Source organism: Solanum stenotomum, chromosome 3, assembly GCF_019186545.1.
Source record: "Solanum stenotomum isolate F172 chromosome 3, ASM1918654v1, whole genome shotgun sequence".
NCBI lineage: Eukaryota > Viridiplantae > Streptophyta > Magnoliopsida > Solanales > Solanaceae > Solanum > Solanum stenotomum.
Window position 1 is genome coordinate 17,465,458 of NC_064284.1, and position 21,624 is coordinate 17,487,081.

General features: G+C 36.1%; 3 protein-coding genes across 3 annotated transcripts; 2 read left to right on the forward strand and 1 right to left on the reverse strand.

Moving 5' to 3' along the window:
• The first annotated feature begins 640 nt into the window (after positions 1–640).
• LOC125857878 (CLP protease regulatory subunit CLPX1, mitochondrial) lies at positions 641–10,241 on the forward strand. Its single transcript, XM_049537530.1, has 15 exons — positions 641–1,643; positions 1,861–1,922; positions 2,098–2,198; positions 2,788–2,867; positions 4,233–4,283; positions 4,924–4,998; positions 5,112–5,189; positions 5,996–6,052; positions 7,196–7,266; positions 7,353–7,452; positions 8,110–8,214; positions 8,424–8,486; positions 8,654–8,776; positions 9,826–9,981; positions 10,073–10,241. Exons 1-15 carry the CDS (start codon positions 1,119–1,121, stop codon positions 10,139–10,141), a joined length of 1,716 nt encoding a protein of 571 aa, XP_049393487.1. The 5' UTR covers positions 641–1,118; the 3' UTR covers positions 10,142–10,241.
• Positions 10,242–13,592: 3,351 nt separating this feature from the next.
• LOC125857887 (E3 ubiquitin-protein ligase SINAT3-like) lies at positions 13,593–18,075 on the forward strand. The gene is made up of 3 exons (XM_049537546.1): positions 13,593–14,117; positions 16,354–16,740; positions 17,497–18,075. Exons 1-3 carry the CDS (start codon positions 13,917–13,919, stop codon positions 17,857–17,859), a joined length of 951 nt encoding a protein of 316 aa, XP_049393503.1. The 5' UTR covers positions 13,593–13,916; the 3' UTR covers positions 17,860–18,075.
• A 1,087-nt stretch (positions 18,076–19,162) lies between these two features.
• LOC125858362 (pentatricopeptide repeat-containing protein At3g49240, mitochondrial) lies at positions 19,163–21,450 on the reverse strand. The gene has a single exon (XM_049538122.1). The coding sequence runs from the start codon at positions 21,333–21,335 to the stop codon at positions 19,377–19,379; it is 1,959 nt and encodes a 652-aa protein (XP_049394079.1). The 5' UTR covers positions 21,336–21,450; the 3' UTR covers positions 19,163–19,376.
• Between the last annotated feature and the right edge of the window lie 174 nt (positions 21,451–21,624).

The window sequence follows — 21,624 nt, forward strand, 5'->3', positions numbered from 1 at the left end:
TTTTTCTTTGATCACTTAGGAGCAGTGTGAGATGAAAGTCATATGAGGTTTTGAATGAGAGAGAAGCGAAATCCCCCATCCTTCACCAAGTTATCTAATATTCTCAATTTTTTTAAGGTGCGTGAAAGTTATAAGATTTTAACAGAAATAATTATTTTTTTCTTCCTCTGTCTTTTTAACAATCAAAATTACAATTGGATCAAGTAATATAATCTTAGGAAAATTTTACAATACCTTAACTAATACATAGAATCTAGAGCTTTGCTCTTCCTCCATTTTGACGGACAAAGTTATTGAGTAATATTTTCTTTGTTCATTTTTACTTGTCGAGTTGCACTTTATTAGAGGTAGTTTGACTATTCTTTCAGAGTAAAATTGAATTGGATTTTTTTTATAAATTTCACTTTACGAGAGTTAATATTCCCACACACATCAAAAAGAGAGTGATAAAACAAGAGAAATGACAAGAAATCAAGAAACCAAGAGTGAAAGTACAACATTCACTTTTACTTGTCATGTTTCAATTTACGATAGTTAATTTAACTAATTTTTAAAATTGAATTAAATTCGATTTTTTATAAATTTTACTTTACAAGAGTCAATATTTTACCTTTTTCACCCCTCCCCCACCCCTAACACACCAAAAAGACAAAACAAGAGGAATGACAAGAAATCAAGAAACCAAGAGAGACAGTACGACATCGTTACTTGTTTCCTGTAGATTTTTTTTTCCCAACACTTCATCATGTAGATATTCCTGAAAGTAACTTTCATTTCTTTGCTTGCTGCTTTCACTCTTTTGGATATTAAAATTTAATTCTTCTGTGTTACTCTAGAAAATCCTCATTCCTCCTCCACTACCAAAATCCTCTGTAAACAAGAATTTCTTAATTTCAGTTTTCTTTGTCTGATGGGTCATCTCCCAAACCCCACAAAAGTCTCCTCTCTTCCGACAAACCTCAAATCTTGAAATTGTAACCCATACCCACATCCCCTTTAGAAGATTTCATTACATAATCATCCGTATCTTGTTCAGACATATAAAAAGAAAGAATCTTTACTTAGTTTTCTTGTTTTTCTTTGTTGGGGGCGTTGAGTTTCCACTGAACTAAGCCGATATGGCAGCTGTACTTAGATCGAAATCGTCGAGACATACGGCCTCTATGGCTATTGCCCACTTCAGATATTTTATCATCAATGATTTTCACACGGGTCATTTACCCAATTTCCATTTGTGTAATCGAACCAAATGGGATAATTTGGTCTCAAATTCTGGTCATAGTTCTTCTTTATTCAAGTCTGTATCGTTTCGTGGTGAATTTGTTGACCGATGTTATGATAATTTGAAGAATTCACAGAATTCAAGTAGGAAGAGTAAGGAGAAAATTAGTATGTCTAGTAACTATGGGGAACCTCCTGAGATTTGGCAACCACCTGGTGAGGGGATTGTGGTTCGTCCTGGTGTGAAGTTTGTTCAGGTGGGTGAAGGGGAAGGTCCTGGTTCGGGTTCTGGAGGTGGGTTTGCTTCTGGGTCAAAAGATGGATCTTGGGGTGGATCCAATTTGGGTACCCAATTTCCCACACCAAAGCAACTGTGTAAAGGACTTGATAAGTTTGTAATTGGACAGGAGAGAGCTAAAAAGGTTATCTTTTTTAAAATTCTACCTTTTGGAACTGATAATTCTGGGTGCCCTTTGAGTCATAGATAAAGATAGTCTAGTCTTTGATTTTTATGCTTGCTCCATTGATTATAATGTGAATACAAGAGCTCATTTTGTGTCCAAGGGTGATTGAGATCTAGTAAAAAGAGACTATTCTTGAGCTGCTAGAGTGACTTTCTTTATCATTTTGTGATTGCAGGTTCTGTCTGTCGCCGTATATAATCATTACAAGAGAATATATAATGACTCTTCACATAAGTGGTTAGTTTTGAACACTGCATAATTCCCATGTTTTTTTCACCTACCCCCTTCCCTGTATTTTATGTTTTCTCCATGTGACATGGAAGATGAAGCTATTTGGACCATTGGAACTCAGAGATGGAAATTCCTATACCTTATCTATTCTTCTAATGTATTGTTTAAATGTGGTACCAAGGCCTGCAGGAAATGACAGTAGTGAAAAAACAGATGGAATAGAAAATGAGTCTGTGGAGCTTGAGAAGAGTAACATCCTTTTAATGGGGCCAACAGGTTCAGGTAATCTTTACAATTGTCCATTTTTATCAAAAAAAAAAACAATTGTCCATTGCGCGCTTCTTGAGGTCTAAAATGTGGTAAAGAAGTATTTTAGATAAACATGCCCTTGAACTTTGAAGTATGGAACTTTAGATTCATCAACAGAGAAACTTTTTCCCCCTTTCTCCTGCTTGCTTTTTCTTTTTAATTGTGAAATTTTTCTGAAGACACTGTGAGGTGCCATTTACTTATACTGGTGATATGATGGTCTCAAGCTAATGATCATTCTCTGCTTCATAATATCATAGAGCTATACATGTGGGCTGATATGTAAATAACTTTGACTTGTATATTAAAGCTGAAACTGTGATGATTAGGGTGCCACATAAATTTTGCTTTTTGACTATGTATGTAATTTTAATGCGTCGTTCTCCTTTTATCTTTTATCCTTTTAGCCCATCAACTTATCCTGACTCTCTGCTTTTTTCATTGGAGGGGGAGGTGTGAATGAATAGAGCTCTAACATTGTCATCTTGTCGTTAAAAGTGTGATCCTTAATTTAATAAAAATTACTTTTTCACTTGAGTATTTTGTGTCATATCAAGGACAGGGAAAACTTTACTTGCCAAGACCTTAGCTCGATTGGTGAATGTTCCCTTTGTTATAGCAGATGCTACGACACTAACTCAGGTATGTTGTTACCTTGTCACCTTGGTAGAGATAGGAAACAACTCTCAGCTTAATAATCTTTTAATAGAATCTATATTTTTCTAAATCTTGTTCCCTTAAAAGTAAATGTGTCAACACTGTCCTTAAAATCCAAATTTCTTATTTCAATACATAATCTATCCTTGTATATTTGGCACTCTTGCACATATATAGTGTGTTAAATTGTTTGAAATTTTCTTGAGCCGTGGGTATATTGGAAACAACCTAGCTACCCCACAAAGGTAGGGATAAGGTATGGGAACACCCCACTCTCCCCAGATCACACTTGTAATATACTGGGTATGTTGTTGTTCTTAAATTGTTTGAAATTTGAAGATTGGAGATCCCATAAGCCTTGCAAACCGTTTGCAGATAGTCTGTTTGAGGTCAGGGTTAACCGTGCAAGGTGAGAAATCTGAATTAGCTCTTTCGGAGCTACAACTGAGCTGGTTTTGAGTTTGATCCAGTGTAAATGTAGAATGTAGGAGATCTGTCTTCATCTATTGAAGGTGAAAGTGTTTTGAGCACTAGTGTTGGCATTGAAGACCATGTAGTAGATTGGTGCACGTGAGGAATTTTTTGGGACAAAATCATGGTAATGGTTCTCCTTAGAGGCTGAAATGAGAAAGATGAGAAAAGAAGTTGAAAGTAGTGAGAGCTTGTAAGAAGATGGAAAGAATAACTGCTCTCAATTCTCATGACGATTAGGCAAACCCAAATTTCATAGTTCAGCTTTCTGGAACTATGGAACTTCATGAGTCTACTTTTCAGAGGGTTATTACTATGAGCCTGAAGACAAAAATAGAAAAGCTGTTCTTCATTTTGATATTCCTAGACTATTGACACCTAAGCATGTGTATAAATTGATGACACTTGGTATCCGAATGCCACTGTTAATTTAGTCTATCTTGAGATTAAATAACTAGAATTTCCTGGTGGCTAGGTTAATTTGGTCTGAGCATGTTTACTATTCCTTGCTTACCCTGTTTCCAGAGCTTAATCGCTGAAGTCTTTCATAGAAGTAGAGTAGCAGAAACCATGTGATGTTATCAGTAAAAATGGGGATAATTACAGTCCAATGCCTTTGGGTGATCTAGTCTATAAAATAGCCAACAAATTATAGGTTTTGTATATCTAAGTATACTATACATATAAAATACATAATCAGTGTACATGTTTTGTATATTTCAGCCATATTGGTAAATAAGTTTAGCCGAACTGTACATATTGGTAAATTTCCCATTAGAGATAGTTGTCACCTTGATAAGAGTCCTGAAGCTGTGGGTTTCCATATAATGGTATACTTGTTCCGAAACATTCAGTCAATGATAATACTTTTGTCTGCAGGCAGGATATGTTGGGGAAGATGTGGAATCTATTCTATATAAGCTCCTCACTGTAAGTACTAAACCTGTTGAGTCTCTTATCTTTAATTTATTGTTCTATTTCCTGTTCTCGTTTTCTTTGTCTTGAGATTTTTAGGTGGGGAAAAAGAAAAATCATCATTGCTATCCTAGCATCCTTGCCAAGTTATGTGTATGCTTTAGAACTAGCTTTTAGGATATAATGCAGATTACTGTTTATCTGATGATTTTGCAGAATGTGACAGATGAAGCCCCTGAATATAAGAAAATGTTCTAGTATATTTCCTATTTTACCAGAGCTTTTTGAACTTTGTTTAACAAAAGACTTAGTACAAGGAGTAGATGTAGTAGGATCTTTTGTCCCTTAGCAATTAGGTGGCCAGAAGTCTAGAAGACTATAACACCAACTGCAACCTCTTTTTTTGTGCTTCTATAATATTTTCTATTTCTACGCATCTAGTTATTTGCATATCATACAATGTTGTCACATTTGTTCCAGAGATCACTGCAATATCTAACTAAGCGAACTTAGAAATGAAGGAGAGAGAAGTGGGTACTACTTGTGAAATGCTCTTTCTTCTTAATCAGAATGCATGATTTTGCGCATCATTTCCAGTGATTTCTACCCTTGATATGAGTTGTCATTTAATTACTCTGGTCTGATATTATTGCAGGTTGCTGACTACAATGTATCAGCTGCTCAGCAAGGCATAGTGTATATTGATGAAGTTGACAAGATCACGAAAAAGGTTAATGTTGACTTACTGAGTGTTTTTTTCCTCTTTTTTTTCAGATTAAACTTCACTAGCGACTTCTCATGTGTAAGTTTAGCTGATTCCTCCTCTTATACCGATATTTCCAGGCTGAAAGCCTCAACATTAGTAGAGATGTTTCAGGAGAGGGCGTCCAGCAGGCATTGTTGAAGATGCTTGAAGGAACAGTAAGTGTATAGCTTAGTTTTTGCTTGTTAATGGTGAATTGATTGTGGATCGCCACAATCTGTTACCAAGTGTGGATGTTGTTTAATGTTGCAAATGTAGAAGCAACTTTGACTGCTAATGGCTCATTAACATTAGATCTAGACAAATAGCTTTTGTATATGATAATAACCTGGCTGTTATGGAAGGATCACTTGAGAGTTGGAGGCTTAGTGTTGGTTGCTTCTAACCAAACTATATAAGGTGCTCTCTTTTAGATCCCACTGACTGGCTAAATGTAGCTCATCTTCTATGAAATAACTTTTATCTTGCTGGTGGCCTTGATACTTGTTTCATGTCCTTTTTGGGTTTCCTGCAACAGTCTGCATGTGCTAACTGCGAGTCCTTTTACCCTTTCTGCTAGTTTTATACTTTTATTCCAGAAGTAGTAGTGGTGGTTTTCTCTTTTAATATTCTTTCCTCTCTCTTCTCTATTCTGAAGATATTTATTGGAATTACATGAATCTTGTGTGTCAAATGCATTCAGAAAAGCAAGGAATGGTTTCTTCTTTTTTTCTCCTTTCCATTTTCACATTTCTATTATTATCTATCCTTATCAAATGACCTCCAGATATGCAAACCAATTGTTGTGATCAAAGAGTGGTCTGACTATTTTTAGGACTAGACTTGCGATATTGGATCATGGTTTGATCTATAGTTCAGTGGTAATGATTGGAAAAAATAATGGTTATGTCATTTGATTGTTACTATAATTAGCTTTCTGTTACTTATCCTAAAATTAGCAATAACAATGAGCTTTCTGTTGCAGATTGTCAATGTGCCGGAGAAGGGAGCTCGGAAGCACCCTAGAGGGGATAATATTCAGGTAAGTTAATAAATACATTTCATTTTGAGATTAAGATATTTATTCGCAGTCGAGAAGAATCTGGAGTGTCCCGGGAACAAAAAATGTTTATTTCTTGGCTCTGTAGTGTTAACAGTTTATATGGATGTCTTCAAATGGATAAAATTTTGTATCTAATAAGATAAATTGATGTGCTTATGATCTTGAGTTTAGGATGAATTAATTTACCTTCATAATTATTTACTGATTTCATAACTGAGGTACTAAGTTGCGCAAACTCTTCATTTTTGCTGCCGCACCCATGTTGACACTAGACGGGTGCGGGTGCGGGATACATGTGGGATTCGGTCAACCCACATCGGATAATTTGACCAGACTCCATGGACAAATTTTGGGGGAAATTTGAGATTTTGATAAAAGATAAAATAGATTTAAAGACATGAGGAATGGCATACCTTCAATATTATAGTCCTTTTGTCTCTTTTTTAGCTTTTCCTCTTGGTCAATATTCGTTGTTTCATGTTTCAAGCCAAACAGAAAGAAGCTAAGAATTCAAGCGGTTGTGTTCCCACTTTTGGTAGACAATAGCAATGATCTGTAAGGAGAGTTGCTGGAAGGTCTTGAATGACTTTCTTTTTCTTTTTTGAGGGGAAGAACCAAAGAGCTTGAAAGAAGTTGGGGGTCTTAGGAAAGACGACCTAGTAGATCTTTCATAAATTAAAATATCTTTATAGCTCTATTTTATAACTTTGGATTTTTAGCCGAATCCCAGCACCCGTATCCATGTCTAGATCCGTACCCCAGAATCTTAAAATTTAGATTTTGCCGAATACGACCCTCGGATTTGCATCCGCATTAGATATCCGCACCTAAGTCCGAGCAACTTAGGGTATAGTGACTGTTTCATTTGGCCTTCTGTTTGTGGGTGGATGATAATTGTTCTGGAAGAACTAGTTAAGAGATCTTTGACTGATTCTTTTGTCTAAGTTTATCTTCATAGTTATTTGTTAACTCTTTGCGCTTTTCATATCGTTGGACGACCCTTTTTCTTTTAGCATACTAGGTTTTACGGTTGATATGATATTTTTCAATTGATCTGATGTTTCAGATATATATCTTTGAACAAAAAGTTTGTTATAGCCTAATTTAAGTTTGTCATTACAGATTGATACCAAAGACATTCTCTTTATATGTGGTGGAGCCTTCATTGACTTGGAGAAAACAATCTCTGAAAGGTCTTACTACTTACCCGTCATAGTTTTATCTCTTCCCTTTAGTCTGATATTAACCTTATTCCTGATATACTTGTTCATGTTTTCAGACGCCAAGATTCTTCTATAGGATTTGGTGCACCAGTTCGCACAAACATGAGGACTGGTGGTGTTACAAGTGCTGCTGTGACATCATCTTTATTGGAGACAGTAAGTTCTTCTGAACCCTTGCAGCTTAGCAAATCTTCCGAACTACATATACTAATAGTTTTTCTAGCTTGATTGTGGTTGTATTTTGCATGATCATAGATATAGCATCCATGTTAGCTCCATTGAGAAACTAATATCTATGGATTGCTGTGCTTATTGGTCAATTAAATTAGTTACATGTGCATCAGATGAAGTCAAATGTATGCAACAAGATGAACTGAGATATTAGTTCACTTATGTGAAACTGTGTTATTACTGTTAGTTATCATTATTCTTCTGCATCTCCAACACATTTTTTCTAGAATTCGGTTTTTTCCCTAATTTGTAGTTTGAGCATATGCAGAGTTGTATGTACTTAACCAATTCGAAAAAAGAGTTGTATTTGCTTGTGTTTCATTTACTTCCTCTGGCTTGTTTGATGTCAGTTAAATAAAGTGATATTTGACTGAGATCTTGAAATGTATTATTTTGCCACTTTAATATGGAAAAAGTTCTGACCGATATAGTACTTCATGTAATTTCTAAATATTAAGTTTTTTTTTTTTTTGAAATATGGATAATTCTATGACCAATTTAGCTCTTTATTCTAACTTCTTTTTTTTATGGTATGTTCTGAAGTATATACTAATCATAGTATGCAATCCTCCTGTTATGCAGGTTGAAAGTAGTGATCTAATATCATATGGTCTGATACCTGAGTTTGTCGGTCGATTTCCCATCCTTGTTAGTCTGTCAGCTTTAACTGAGGATCAACTTGTGCAGGTAATGACTAATGTTTCCCGTAACTTGTCTTTGGGCACTAATTGCCTTGTGCATATTATTATGATTTGTATGGGAAACTAGGTCTTCCTTTGCTAGAATAAAATAGAATTTTTTGTACATAAAGTTATGCCATTGGGGTTTAATCGTTCAGTAATTTACTATAGGGCAAATTTAGATTTTTCTCTTCTCACTGTTTCTGTTCTTTGCAGGTTCTAACTGAGCCAAAAAATGCGCTAGGGAAGCAGTACAAAAAGATGTTCCAAATGAACGGGGTGAGTGTTTGCCTCTCAAGATCTTTTTCGGCTATGCAGAAAGATGCATCAGTTTATCTTTTTTAGAACCTGTCTCATTTGGGCAAGGAGCAGGTTTGAGCTTTTCTAGGTTCCCGTTAATTTAATCAGAATGTTATTTCTCTCATACTTGGAGACTTCTTTCTCAGGTAAAGTTGCATTTCGTTGAAGATGCACTACGATTGATAGCTAGGAAAGCAATATCTAAAAATACTGGTGCTCGTGGATTGCGATCCATACTGGAGAACATTTTGATGGATGCTATGTATGAGGTATGTAGTACACCTTTTTTTCCTCTTCTTTTTTCTCTGTGGACCTACAGCATCTGTGGGACTGTTCAGATTTATGTTCTACAGTTGTTATGCTGACCTGGAAATGAATTAGTTAATTATGTAAAGCACACTGCTTGACATTATGATCTTCAAATACACATTTGCTTTAGTGTACTTCTCTTCTAAGTTGCTCAAACTCTTCACTTTCGGTGCCGCAACATGGGTATGGGTGTGGGATCCAGACCCGATTTGGTCAACCGTTTAGGGTATTTTGACCAAACTTGACGGAGAAATTTAGTACAGATACAAAGATTTCCGTAATCAAAACAAAAGTTGAAGGTAAAATTGAAGAAAATGGAGTACCATGTATATAGAAATTTCTGTCAGTCATTTTCCTTATATCACCTTCTGGCATTCTCCTCTTGATGTATATTTTTCCTCATAATACCTTGAAAGCTACCCACCTAATGTCTCATAGTTTAGACATATAACTCGATTTTTAGATATTTGAATTATTTTTTAACCGAATCCCTACATTCGTATCCATACCCCCGAATTTTAAAATTTAGATCACGAAGGATCTGACCTCTAGATCCACACCCGTATCAGACACTCACTCAGAGTCTGAGAAACTTAGCTTTTCTTTGGCTGGGGATTATATTGCTGAACGTAATGTTCAAAATAAAATTGATCAGACCATGGCGCTTATTTCAAATTCTGAACATCTCTATGATTGAGCTTTAGAACATGCAGGTTGAGTTCTGTGTATGTTTATATTATAAAGTATGTACTGAGTTAATGGCAAATACTTCTTGGTTTTTACCAAGTATACTGTGAAACCTTGAGCTGACAAACTTTTTGTAACTAATAAACAGAACAATCATCAAAATTTTAGAGGGAATCATCTAAACAATACATAGTAGCCTGGAGAGATGCATTCTAAATAAACTGTTGCCTGTTGCTGGACTCCCTCAAACTTGCTTGTCCTTTATTTTATTTCCTTTTGTCGTTCCTTCTGCCAGCATATTTCTGATTTGTATGTGTTGCAGATTCCTGATGTCAGAACAGGCGATGATGTAATAGATGCCGTTGTAGTTGATGAGGAGTCGGTAGGAACTGAGGGACGAGGATGTGGGGGTAAAATCCTTTATGGCAAAGGTGCATTTGACCAACACTTCCCACAGAATAGATCAAAGGATTCTGAGGTAAGTTTAACCTGGCATGATCTAGTATTTTATGTTGCAAATACAGTGTCAAATTATAGTATTTAACGTTTTTCATGTTGCACTACTACAGTCAAACATGGAGGGGTCTGATGGAGACCATGAGGCGGAACAGGAGCTTCCTTCCATTGTTGCTTTGTAAATGTTCTGTGAGGTGTATTTCTGGTCTCAATTGTGTACAGTAATCTAAATTCAAATAAACAATGTTATTTAAATAGAGTTCAATGTACTTTCATACTGCATTTTGTTGTGTTTTACTGTTATCTTGCTATTTATTCTTTGATCTGCTCTCGCTATATATAGATAATTCTGAAGTTAGAAAGTGCCACCCTTCTCAACTTTCCTCTTGGCTATTTATTTGAACAGAATATGCATCTTATGCTCTAGTCTTCTTTTAGCAAAAAACACAATATCTTCAGATGACATAACTAGTCAAGTTGTTGTTATGCAATCACGAGGTCATAGGTTTAAGCCGTGAAAACCACCTCTTATAGAAATGTAGCTGTGGTTTGGCCCTTCTCTGCACTCCGTGCATAGAGGGCAGCTACTTTTGTCCTGGAGTTTCAATTTCCATAAGTAAAACTCCATGAAATCAGCTATCTTTCACTTACAGGGTCGAAAAGCGGCTATTTGTGAAGTTTTTCCTAACGGTCCAATTATAGCTATCACTTTGAGGAAAAGTTTGGTGGGGCATTAAGGTATAGTCTATTGGTCAATGCAAGCGATGAATTACTGGACACCGGTCCAATTAGCTATCACTTTGAGGAAAAGTTTGGTGGGGGCATTAAGGTATAGTCTATTGGTCAATGAAGCGATGAATTACTGGACACCGGTCCAATTAGCTATCACTTTGAGGAAAAGTTTGGTGGGGGCATTAAGGTATAGTCTATTGGTCAATGAAGCGATGAATTACTGGACACCGGTCCAATTAGCTATCACTTTGAGGAAAAGTTTGGTGGGGGCATTAAGGCATAGTCTATTGGCCAATGAAGCGATGAATTACTGGACACCGCAATTCAAATCTTTTTCTTAAAAAAAGAAAGAAATTTTTGGTGGGGACCTTTATTTGGAGAGTGATGAGGTGTATAAGCTGATATGTTTGGTACTCACATTCTGTCATTTGTTTAAACCATAAGATTTCATTTTTTATTTATGTAAAAGTATGGAAAGATGAGCACGCAAAGGTGAGAGAGGTCTCTCTAGAAAGCAAAAGATGTAAGCAATTGTATCATTGAGTGACTAATATTGACAACAACCTCGTGCACTAATTATTGGGGAAATCGATAATTGTTAGGATAGGCTTTTTGACGTAAGAGAAGAATCTAGACTCTCTTTAAACACGTTTGTTGCATAGACAATAGAGTAAAAGGGCAGCTCGGTGCATTAAAGTTCTTGTTATGCGTAGGTCGGTCCGGGGAAGGGTTCAACCACAAGGGTCTATTATATGTACTATGTAGTTTTATCTTGCATTTTTATCAAAGATTATTTTCAAGGCTTAAATCGTGACCTTCTGGTAACTTTACTCTATTGGCTAAGACAATAGAGTAATCATAGAAAATGAGAGAAAATAATTTAGTGCATGGAAATTATTTTTTTGTAACAAACAACACTGCTAACTGAGAGACTAAGACAGTACTGTGATTCTACCCACAAAACATTGCAAATAATAAGGTTGAGTCTGCCAGGAAAATGTGGCACACACTGTTGTAAGTGATGTTTATTTGACGAGGACGTGATTTTAGATAGGAGGTTATGGAGGACATGAATTAGGATAGTAGGTGATTATTACGTAGTTGAGCGTTATCACATTTATCCTTCCATACTGGTTATTATATTACTTTTGTGCTTTTCTAATACTTTTATTCGTATCAATATCTATTAATTTTTAATACATCGATTATCAGATATAATATTTTATTGTAATCATTGTTTCTTTTCTTTTTTCAAATTGCATTTGATATAAAATTTAATTAAGAAGCGTGGGAAATAAGAGATTTTTTTTAATCATTTGTCTAATTCTACATCATGGCGTCACCTGCAGTGCACCGGCCATCTCATATAAAGAATAAATCTTTTTATTTTTTGTTGGATTGTTTACATTTGTTGCTTAATTTGGATAATAATGATAATAGCTGTACCAAAGTATGACTTAATTCCTAATTAATCATAAATGTATGTATATCATGCCGTTATTAAACCGTAATTGTTCTTTTATGTATCCACCATTAGGCTATTCACAGTTTTTCCTTTGATTTTCCATTTGGTTCATTCAGAACACGCATTAGAGTTCGATTAAATTTGGCGTGAATTAGAATCCGTCTAAATTCAAATTTTGCGCTGCAAAAGTCATTTGAGGGTGACTCTCCCAACAAGATTTTCTCAATATTTAGGGCTCAAACTCGAAACTTTTAATTAAGGGTGAAGCAGTTTTGTCACTACACCACAATACCTATACTAATACCAAGAAGTTCTCTTTTTTTGAAGCCGGCAAAAATGACTTCTACATTCCCACACTCAATGAGTCAATGTCTACGATCGGAAGAGATTAACTTCTATCTGGCAATGGACAAAGAGAATTACATCGTCGATTCATTTTTAGAAATACTTATTCCTCTAATATATCCACATATTATTAATATTTAAATAAAAATAACAAAAAAAGTATTATATAATAATTTGGACTATAAATTAATTATAGAACTTTGTTTAGGATTCTTATTAGATTGACAAAAATAAGAAAGATTCTTTCACGCTTTCTTGCCTTCGTTATTTTCACCTTGTTCTCCATCAATACCATTGAAATAGTTTGAGACAATCATCAATGGCAACTTTTTACTCTCTTTTTTTCTTTTTAAAATATAACTAGTTGTCAACATTGTTTAAAATATTCGTCCCAAATTCTTATTAATTTATAAAAATAAAATATTATTATTATTTTCATTTTACCTTTAAAAATACTATTAGTGGAAAAAAACACTTCTTATTTGTAATTTTCTAAATGGGGTTGAGAGAAAAATGTGATGATTAATATGGGGACGAAAAGAGTATAATATAGTTAACTGATAAATCAAATGAAAGTAAAACTTATCTAATTATAATTAAATAAGAAGTGTATATAAAAAAATACATTATGCTTCTCCATCTCAATTTTAATTTTAAGTACACTTTTTATTTTTTGAAAGACAATTTAATTATTTAATATTTAAAAATTAAAATTAGAATATTCATAATGCTATAGATTGCAATTATCTTATATCAACAAGATAAAATATATATTTTAAAATTTAAATCAAAGTTTAGGTAGTTTTAATCAAAGGCAAAATACTGACCCACCTTTTATTTTTCTATCCAGCAGTTCTTAAATAAAATACTGATAAATATTTTTATTTTTTCCCCTCTTTTTTGAAGACCAAAAAACAAAAACAAAAAGCACCAAATAGGCAAATAGCTGTATTGGGAATTTCAGAACCCAAAAACAATCACATTAAAATAGCCAATAGTTTTCTGTATTAATCATTTCTATTTCAAAAGAAAACAAACAGGAATTAAGAAAAATCAGTAGCCGTCAGATAAAGTATCCAACAACAAATTATGTCGGGAATTTGACGGTGATCCTCATTTCTCTAACAGAAATTCAGAGCCACCGGAGAGGAAGAAGAAGAGGGGAGTGGGGTTTTCAGGGAGAAAAAAAGTTTGTTTGATTTGGTTCTTTCATCAGAATCCGTTGCCGATCTTTAATTTCATTTCTTTTGCTTCTTCTTCTTCTTGTTCTTGCCGTTGATATACCAAGAAATGTGAATTTTGCGATATGCGCCATTTGTGACTTGAAATTTATTGGGTGGAGAGAAAGATTGAATCTTTTTCTCTATTTGATAATTGGGTCAAAGTGGGTTGCTTTCAGATTTTGTAAAGGAGCAATGGAAATGGAGAACATTGAGTGTGTTTCGTCAACTGATGGTATTGAAGATGAAGAGATCCAGTTATCTCATAATCATAATCATCAATTTTCTTCTGCAAAACCTCATAATATTATTCTTCCCGGACTTGCCCCTACTAGTGTACATGAATTGCTTGAATGCCCCGTTTGCACCAATTCTATGTATCCACCAATTCATCAGGTATTTTCTTTTTTGTTTGTTTGTTTGTTTGGGTTTTGTCCCTTTTCCTATTTGTGAGATTCGTTTGTTTTCGTTTTTTTCTATGTAAAGGTTGGGTTTTTATGTCTTCAATGTTAATTCTTGTTGTTCTGTTGATGGAAAATGATGTTAAATGTGTTGGAAATGGTATGTTGATCTTTCTTTGTGCTATTTTAACCTTAAAGTTAAAGTTGATTTTGTTAGAATTTTCAAATGCTCTTTTTACTCTTTAGAAATATTGTAAACTTTAGATTGAGGTAGAAGCATGATAATGGGGGTTGATGGTTTTGGTTGTGGTATGCTGAGGAAGTGAGGATGATGAGAGTCTTTTTGGAGAATTTGAGTTGGTTTTAATCAATTTCGGAATGTTTAACGGATTGATGATCAACTTGTAACAGCTTGAGTTTTCAAAAATGACTGCAGATTATTGGATATGCTGTATACTTTTTGACTGTTGGGCGTTCGCCAAATGAAGGCCACTGTACTTAACTGTTTTGCAATCAACTTAGTTAGTTTATTTTTTTCATGAATATGAAGAGAGATGATTTATTGCTTGTTGAATAAACATATTAGCCTTATGACTTTGTTCTTTAATTTGAATCCTTCCATGGAATGGATTAATGAGAAAGATTTTGTCAGCCCCTCACACCCAAAGATGTGGGATAACAGTCAATGAATTGGGTGAAAATGATGTGAGACCAGGGTTCAAATTTTATCTGAGAAAAGAAAAATTGCTTGGTGATTTCCTCTCGGTTTAAGTCTTGGTGGCAGAGTTACTTGATAGTTATGCTAGTGGACATGGTAGGTACACGGTGGAACAGTCTAGGTGAGCAGATAATAGGTCCAAACACCACCATTATGAAAAACAAAGTCTACTCTTGTTAATGTCATGGTATAGCAGCTCTGTGGGAGAGTTACGCTGTTGTAACATCTGCCAGCTGCGTAGATAGGTTAGAGTCATATTCTGCTTATTAATGCTCTTGGAAGCTCATTGTCTTTGATTGAGATTTGTGCAGCCTTTTAGGCTTTTACCAATTTAGCATTGTGTAGGATCAAACTAGTGTAGTCTTAGAAGGTTGCATCAACTTGGTACTATAGATGTTCACATATGTAGGATAGGGTTGTCAGGGAAAAGAAATGAGTCTTCTGTCAGGAATCTATGGCAAACCACATAACCCCTACCGCCTTCACCCCATTCAATGGTAAATAAATAATTACATGAAATTCCTCCTCACTGGACAGAAAATGAGAGGCTTGAGAAGGTGGAAAAGAAACTGTATTTAAAAGTTATGATGTGTTTGTATAACTGCAATTTACGAAGGTAAATTATGTTGTTTCACCCTGTTATCATATGTCCAAATTTTCTTGGATAAATTATAAATGCAAATAGTACTCTCGGTGAGAGTAATTCAGCTATGGTCTTCCAGGAAATATCGAATGCCACTAGGAATTGTATAAGCCGAAAATAGAAATACATCAGCATATATAGGTATCATCTTTCTAGTTTATTTATAGGAAGCCTGTAAGTTGGTATAATCTTTGAGTATATTTCAGGTGACTTCATTGCAATTTGACATCGCTTAATACTAATTCAATAGGAACTCTATGAGCAGAAATAGGAACTCCTCAGCATATATAGGTGCTGTCTTTTTGTTTCATTTTTGTAAGCCTGTTGGTACAACCTGAGAGTATATTTCAGGCAACTCGATCGAAATTCACATTGCTTGTATCTTATAGAATAAATGCATAAAGTTTGTTTTCTGTTGAGATCAAGTCGGAAACTTGTCATGTGTAACCGCAGTTGACTAAATATATGCCGTGGTTGAATCATAAGGAAGAAAGATGGTAGCGTAGGGTAGAGTAGATTCGCAATTTGTCTACCAAATTATTATCAACTAGTAAAAGAAGGCTTTGCTGGCTAAATCTTATAACTGCAGACTGCTTTCCTACATCATATAGAGTGGAAAGCATGTCCTTAGAGAATTCTGGGCTTGTATAACCACTAACAAATATGTGTCCTCTCCTTTCCCTAGAGCTTTCGCATTTGTTAAAATTTGTTTTGTTATGATTCTCCTTGCTGCAAGTAAATTATTTTTCTGATGATAGTTTGTGGTGCATAAGCTGGGTGACCCGTGACAAGCGTCTATGCATTTGTTCATTTCTGTAAAATTAGAGTTCTTACAGTTGTGAAAGACTTAAAAGTTTGTTTATTTTGCAGTGTCACAATGGGCACACACTTTGTTCTACCTGCAAAACAAGAGTGCACAATCGATGTCCTACATGTAGACAAGAGCTTGGTGATATAAGGTGCTTAGCACTGGAGAAGGTTGCAGAGTCACTTGAACTGCCTTGCAAATATTTTTCTTTGGGATGCCCAGAAATATTCCCATATTACAGTAAGCTCAAGCATGAGGCACTGTGCAATTTTAGACCATACAATTGCCCATATGCTGGATCAGAATGTTCAGTGACTGGTGACATCCCTTATTTGGTTTCACATTTAAGAGATGATCACAAAGTGGATATGCACACGGGATGCACATTCAACCATCGCTACGTGAAATCAAATCCTCGAGAAGTAGAAAATGCCACATGGATGCTGACGGTAAGTCCATCAACTTTTAAATTTTTTTGAGTTCAATAATGATTCTGAGCATAGCATCATGATTCATGTGTTATATGTTTCATGCTGTTTTGGTTTATGAAAGTTCAAGTATCCTTTTTATTCACCCTAACAATCAGGATGCTAAGAAATAGACCTATAAAAGTTCTGTGGATGAATTATTGACATGGGAGAATGTGGATAACCAAATTATACCATGACCATTTCTTAAGGCTTTGGGAATACCCTGTCTTATCTTGTTCTCTCTTTCTGCAATATTTTCTCTCATGTTTTCTTTGATAGGTAGATCCTTTCCTAGAGACTCTCTTAAGGAATACATTGGACAGTATTATATCATTCTGTTGAAGGTCACACGTCTCTCATTTATTGGATATTGAGTTTCTGAATATCAACGAAGGAAGAAAGGCATCCTTATGATGGTCTTCAAATAAAGAAAAATGACATCCTTATGATGATCTTCAAATTAAAAAAATGGCCTGCATGATGTCAAAGGAGATGTACTGTGGCATTTTACTTTTATATATACAGATTATGTTACCAATTTCAAAAAAAAACTTTTATATATACAGATACAAGATAGATAGGGATGAATTTTAAGGCATGACATGTTTTAATTTCTGCCTAGACATCTTGTGGTTGCCTGCATTCTGCATAATGTCATTTTCTCTCTTCTTATATATACATGTTGACATATCCGAGTTCATTCTCATTGACCAACCCTTGTTACTCCTTCCTCAGGTCTTCCATTGTTTTGGACAGTATTTCTGTCTCCACTTTGAGGCATTTCAGCTTGGTATGGCCCCTGTTTATATGGCATTTCTACGATTTATGGGTGATGAGTCTGAGGCACGCAATTACAGCTATAGTCTCGAAGTAGGAGGAAATGGTAGAAAGCTCATATGGGAGGGAACACCAAGAAGTGTTCGAGATAGCCACCGCAAGGTCAGGGACAGTCATGATGGTCTAATAATCCAACGTAACATGGCACTTTTCTTTTCTGGAGGGGATCGAAAGGAGCTAAAACTTCGAGTTACTGGAAGGATATGGAAAGAACAGCAAAATCCAGAAGGTGGAGTGTGCATACCAAATCTGTGTAGCTAATTTATTTCTCGGAGTGATTGTTTTTTTTTTTCCTTTTTCCTTTACTTTTTCCCTCCCCTATTTTTTCCTGTGGATGTATGTGCGTGTGACAGTGGGTGTAAAGAGACAGGACAGCAATCTGTTTGTACCCTCGGAACTTCATGCTCTGCCCAGCTACATATCATTGTCCCTGAAGATATAGTCGTATCAATTGTTAATAACCATCTTACAACTCCTTGTGTTGTAGTGTCGTCTCAATTCTTGAATAATTCATGACATTAGAAGAAATCTTGATCATTAGAATGACCAGTCTATCTCCTAACGGCTGTGGTAAAAGATACTAATACGTAATAATCAACGAAATGTTCAAAAATCTGCCAGAGTGCCAACTACAATAATGTAGGTAATAGAAACCAAATAATTCAAAGATGAACCTAATGCAGTAATGCACAACTCCTCCATGAAAAGAGCCAACCCCAGAACCTGTTCACAATAAAATGATATTGGGGAGAACTACCCAGATTCACTTAATTTTAGAAGTTCTTGATCAGTACAATGGGACAACAATAGAGGAGGACAGACAAAATTGGAGAAGACATTGTAAGGGCAGTTTTACAGTGAACTCTGGCATACACATATCTTAATCATGCTTGTCAACAGGTCCATATATGGAGCTGGAGAGCAGTCTGGAAAGTGAAAAAAAAAGACCCTAAGATGGCTTGTTTTGTGTGGTTGGTTGTCATAGATGCCGGCCTAACACAAGATAACTTAAAGAGAACATGAAGGCATTTGTGTTCAAGGTAGCTATCTTTGTGGGAAGGAGTGAAAGTGGCAACCATTTATTTATACAGTGTGAGGTTACCAGATTCCTATGGCAACTATTCCCGAGTATGAGAGATTTGCCATGGATCATGGCCAAGAATACAGGGAAGCTGCTTGCTTGTCGGAACTTTGTCTGGAGGACTAGTCAGACCAAAAAAGAACCAGCACTTCTGGTGTAATTAAGATGTTGATTCAGTGTTAGATATCATACTATACCTGTAGAAGCTATGACTTCTGATGCTTTTGTAAAGATGGCCTAGTGCAGCTTTTGTGCTACACACACACAATGTCTTACCATACTAAAATTAAGTGTATCCACTGTGAGCCTTGATGGGAAGCTAATGCTTCATATGATTCTTCAACTACATGAATACCTTGATTAAAAAATATTGAACTACATTAATAACGCTATAATAGAGGTCTGACAGTACATTCACAAAATAACTTAGGTACTACTGTACTAGTGAAACAAGAAATGAGACGAGTTAGATTACACCAGAGATATTGCTGCATTGCAAATTGTTACTCACCATTTACTTAAAGATGATCAAAAAAATCATTTCATTTCATTTCCATCTAAATTACAAACAATTTTCCGCTAGTAATTTATCATAAGAGGATTATAGTTCGTGCTTGCAAGTGTGGCAGACTGAAAAGAAACCTACTATTGTTTCGCATTAGTTGTCACCAACATATTTTATCATTCTGCTACCTGATCAAAGTGCACCATCACTTCTAGCTTCTGTAGCAACCAGGTTCTCAGCTTCTGCACCCTCCCCAGTAGAACTAGCCTCTGCAGCAGTTTCTTGAACACTCACCTCCTCTTGCTTGTCATCATCATTGATGCTGGCAGCCTCACCAGCAATTGTTGACTGCTCTTCAGGCTCCTTATTTCCAAACAATTTAGGACTATTTATCAAAGAGGAAACAGCAGCTCTTGCACTGGCCTTCGCTTTTTCGGCTGCTTCAACCTCCCTGTCTGCGGCTTCTTTCTTCTCCCTTTCGATATCATCCATAAGCTTGGTCAACTCCTCATCTCTACCTTCCTTCGCCAAGGCTTCTCGAACAAACTCTTGCAACTCATCAGAGAAATCAGCTGGATCCTCCCTCAACATTCTATCCACAATCTTAAGCACCTCATCATGCTGCCCAATATCAAACAATGCATTCATCATAAACTTGTAGCTATCATCATTCATCCTGAGCTTTCCCATCATCAGATCAAAAAATGATTTTGCTTCATCAACTTTACCAACTTTGACCAAACCATCAACCAACCTATCATAAACCCCAAGATTAGGCCTCAATTTAGAATCCACCATGGTCTTAAAATATGCAGCAGCGTCATCAGGCCTACTTTCTTTAAAGCAAGTATCCATCAACAAAACAAACGTGAACTCATCAGGGCTGACCCCCTTTTCGCCCATATCCTTGTAGAGCTCCTCGGCCTCACCCAACAAGTCATTTTTGCACAACTGCTCAATCAGATTATTGTAAGACAATGTGTCTGGTCTACACCTCTTCTCTCCCATGCTGTTAAATACATTGATTGCGTCTTTGAACCTTCCCAATGCACAATAACCATCCACCATTACATTATAGCTACCCAAATTCACGGTCAATCTTTTTGGAGGATCGTGCTCATTCAGCATCCTATCAAATAGTTTTAACGCCTCATCGAACTTTCCGTTCTTGCTTAAAGAATCTAGAATATAGTTGAATGCCACAGCACTCATCTTAATCTTAGAATTCTCACCCACAGCTTCCTCATAACACTCCATAGCCTCCTGCTCCATTCCCCTCAAGAAATAACCTTTCATTAAGCTCCCATAAATCACTCCATCCGAAACACTTCCTCCCAATTTCCCCTTCAATTCTTCATAAAGCTCGAAAACTGCATCTGGGTTCGAACCCTTAGCTTGTCCAGACATCAAATAACTATACACAATCGGGTCAGCACTAAACCCCTTGGACAACATTTCCTCCTTCAACTCCATCGCCCTATCAATCTTGTTATTATCAACAAGCCCTTTAATAAGTATCCGATATGTAGTCGGAGAAGGGTTAAATGGTGCATTATTGATGAGCTGCTTGTAATGTTCCATAGCCATATCCGTTTTCCGGCAATCCATAAAAGCCGTGAGGAGCAAATTATGTGTGACAATATTAGCCCCGATACCAGCCTGAGTGATGAATCGGTGAAGAGAAAGTAGATCAGAATATCTCGACTGCCGGAGTTGCGCAGCCATAACAGCGTTACATGTAAAGATAGTAGGGCGGCAATTAGAGTAAACAGAGTGCCGCGTGTACAAAGCAGCTTCATCCAAATCATTCTCACGAATCAGTTTAAGAATCCGATTATGGAGATTAAGTCTATTACCGGATAGTACAGAAACAGTTTCGGGGATCTTCGGTGCATTCGGGTTATTAGTGGAGCTAGGGTTTTGAGGTGCAGTGGTACGAGGTTGATGTTGCTGACGGAGGGAGGATAAAGGAGGTTCAATACGGAGGCGGCGTTTGCGTTTACGGCGTTCAGCGGCAGCCTCTTCTGGGGTGGCAAATGAGAGGAGACGGAGGGAAATGAAGGAAGGTGGTGGTTGAAGGCGGCGGAGATAATGGGGTTTAGCTAGGGTTCTGAGGTGATGGGTGAAAAAAGTGTGCTTGGAGAGAGCCATCTCGAATGGTCCCTTGCGATAATGGAGGATTAGGGTTCTGCCAGGGTTTATCAGTGGCAAAGGGATTGGAGAAGACGGAGGATAGATTGTAGATAAGTGGTAACGGGCCGGGTTTTCCTTTGCTAAAATGATCAACATCGTCTACAAAAGCCCAGATAGGACTATTGTGTAAGTGTTGGTAAAAAGAAAAAATTGAATCAATTTAGTAATTTTCTTAATTATTAAAAATTGAATAAAACTAAATGTAATACCAAACAAAAATTGATTTTATTACTTCTATGAAACTCTT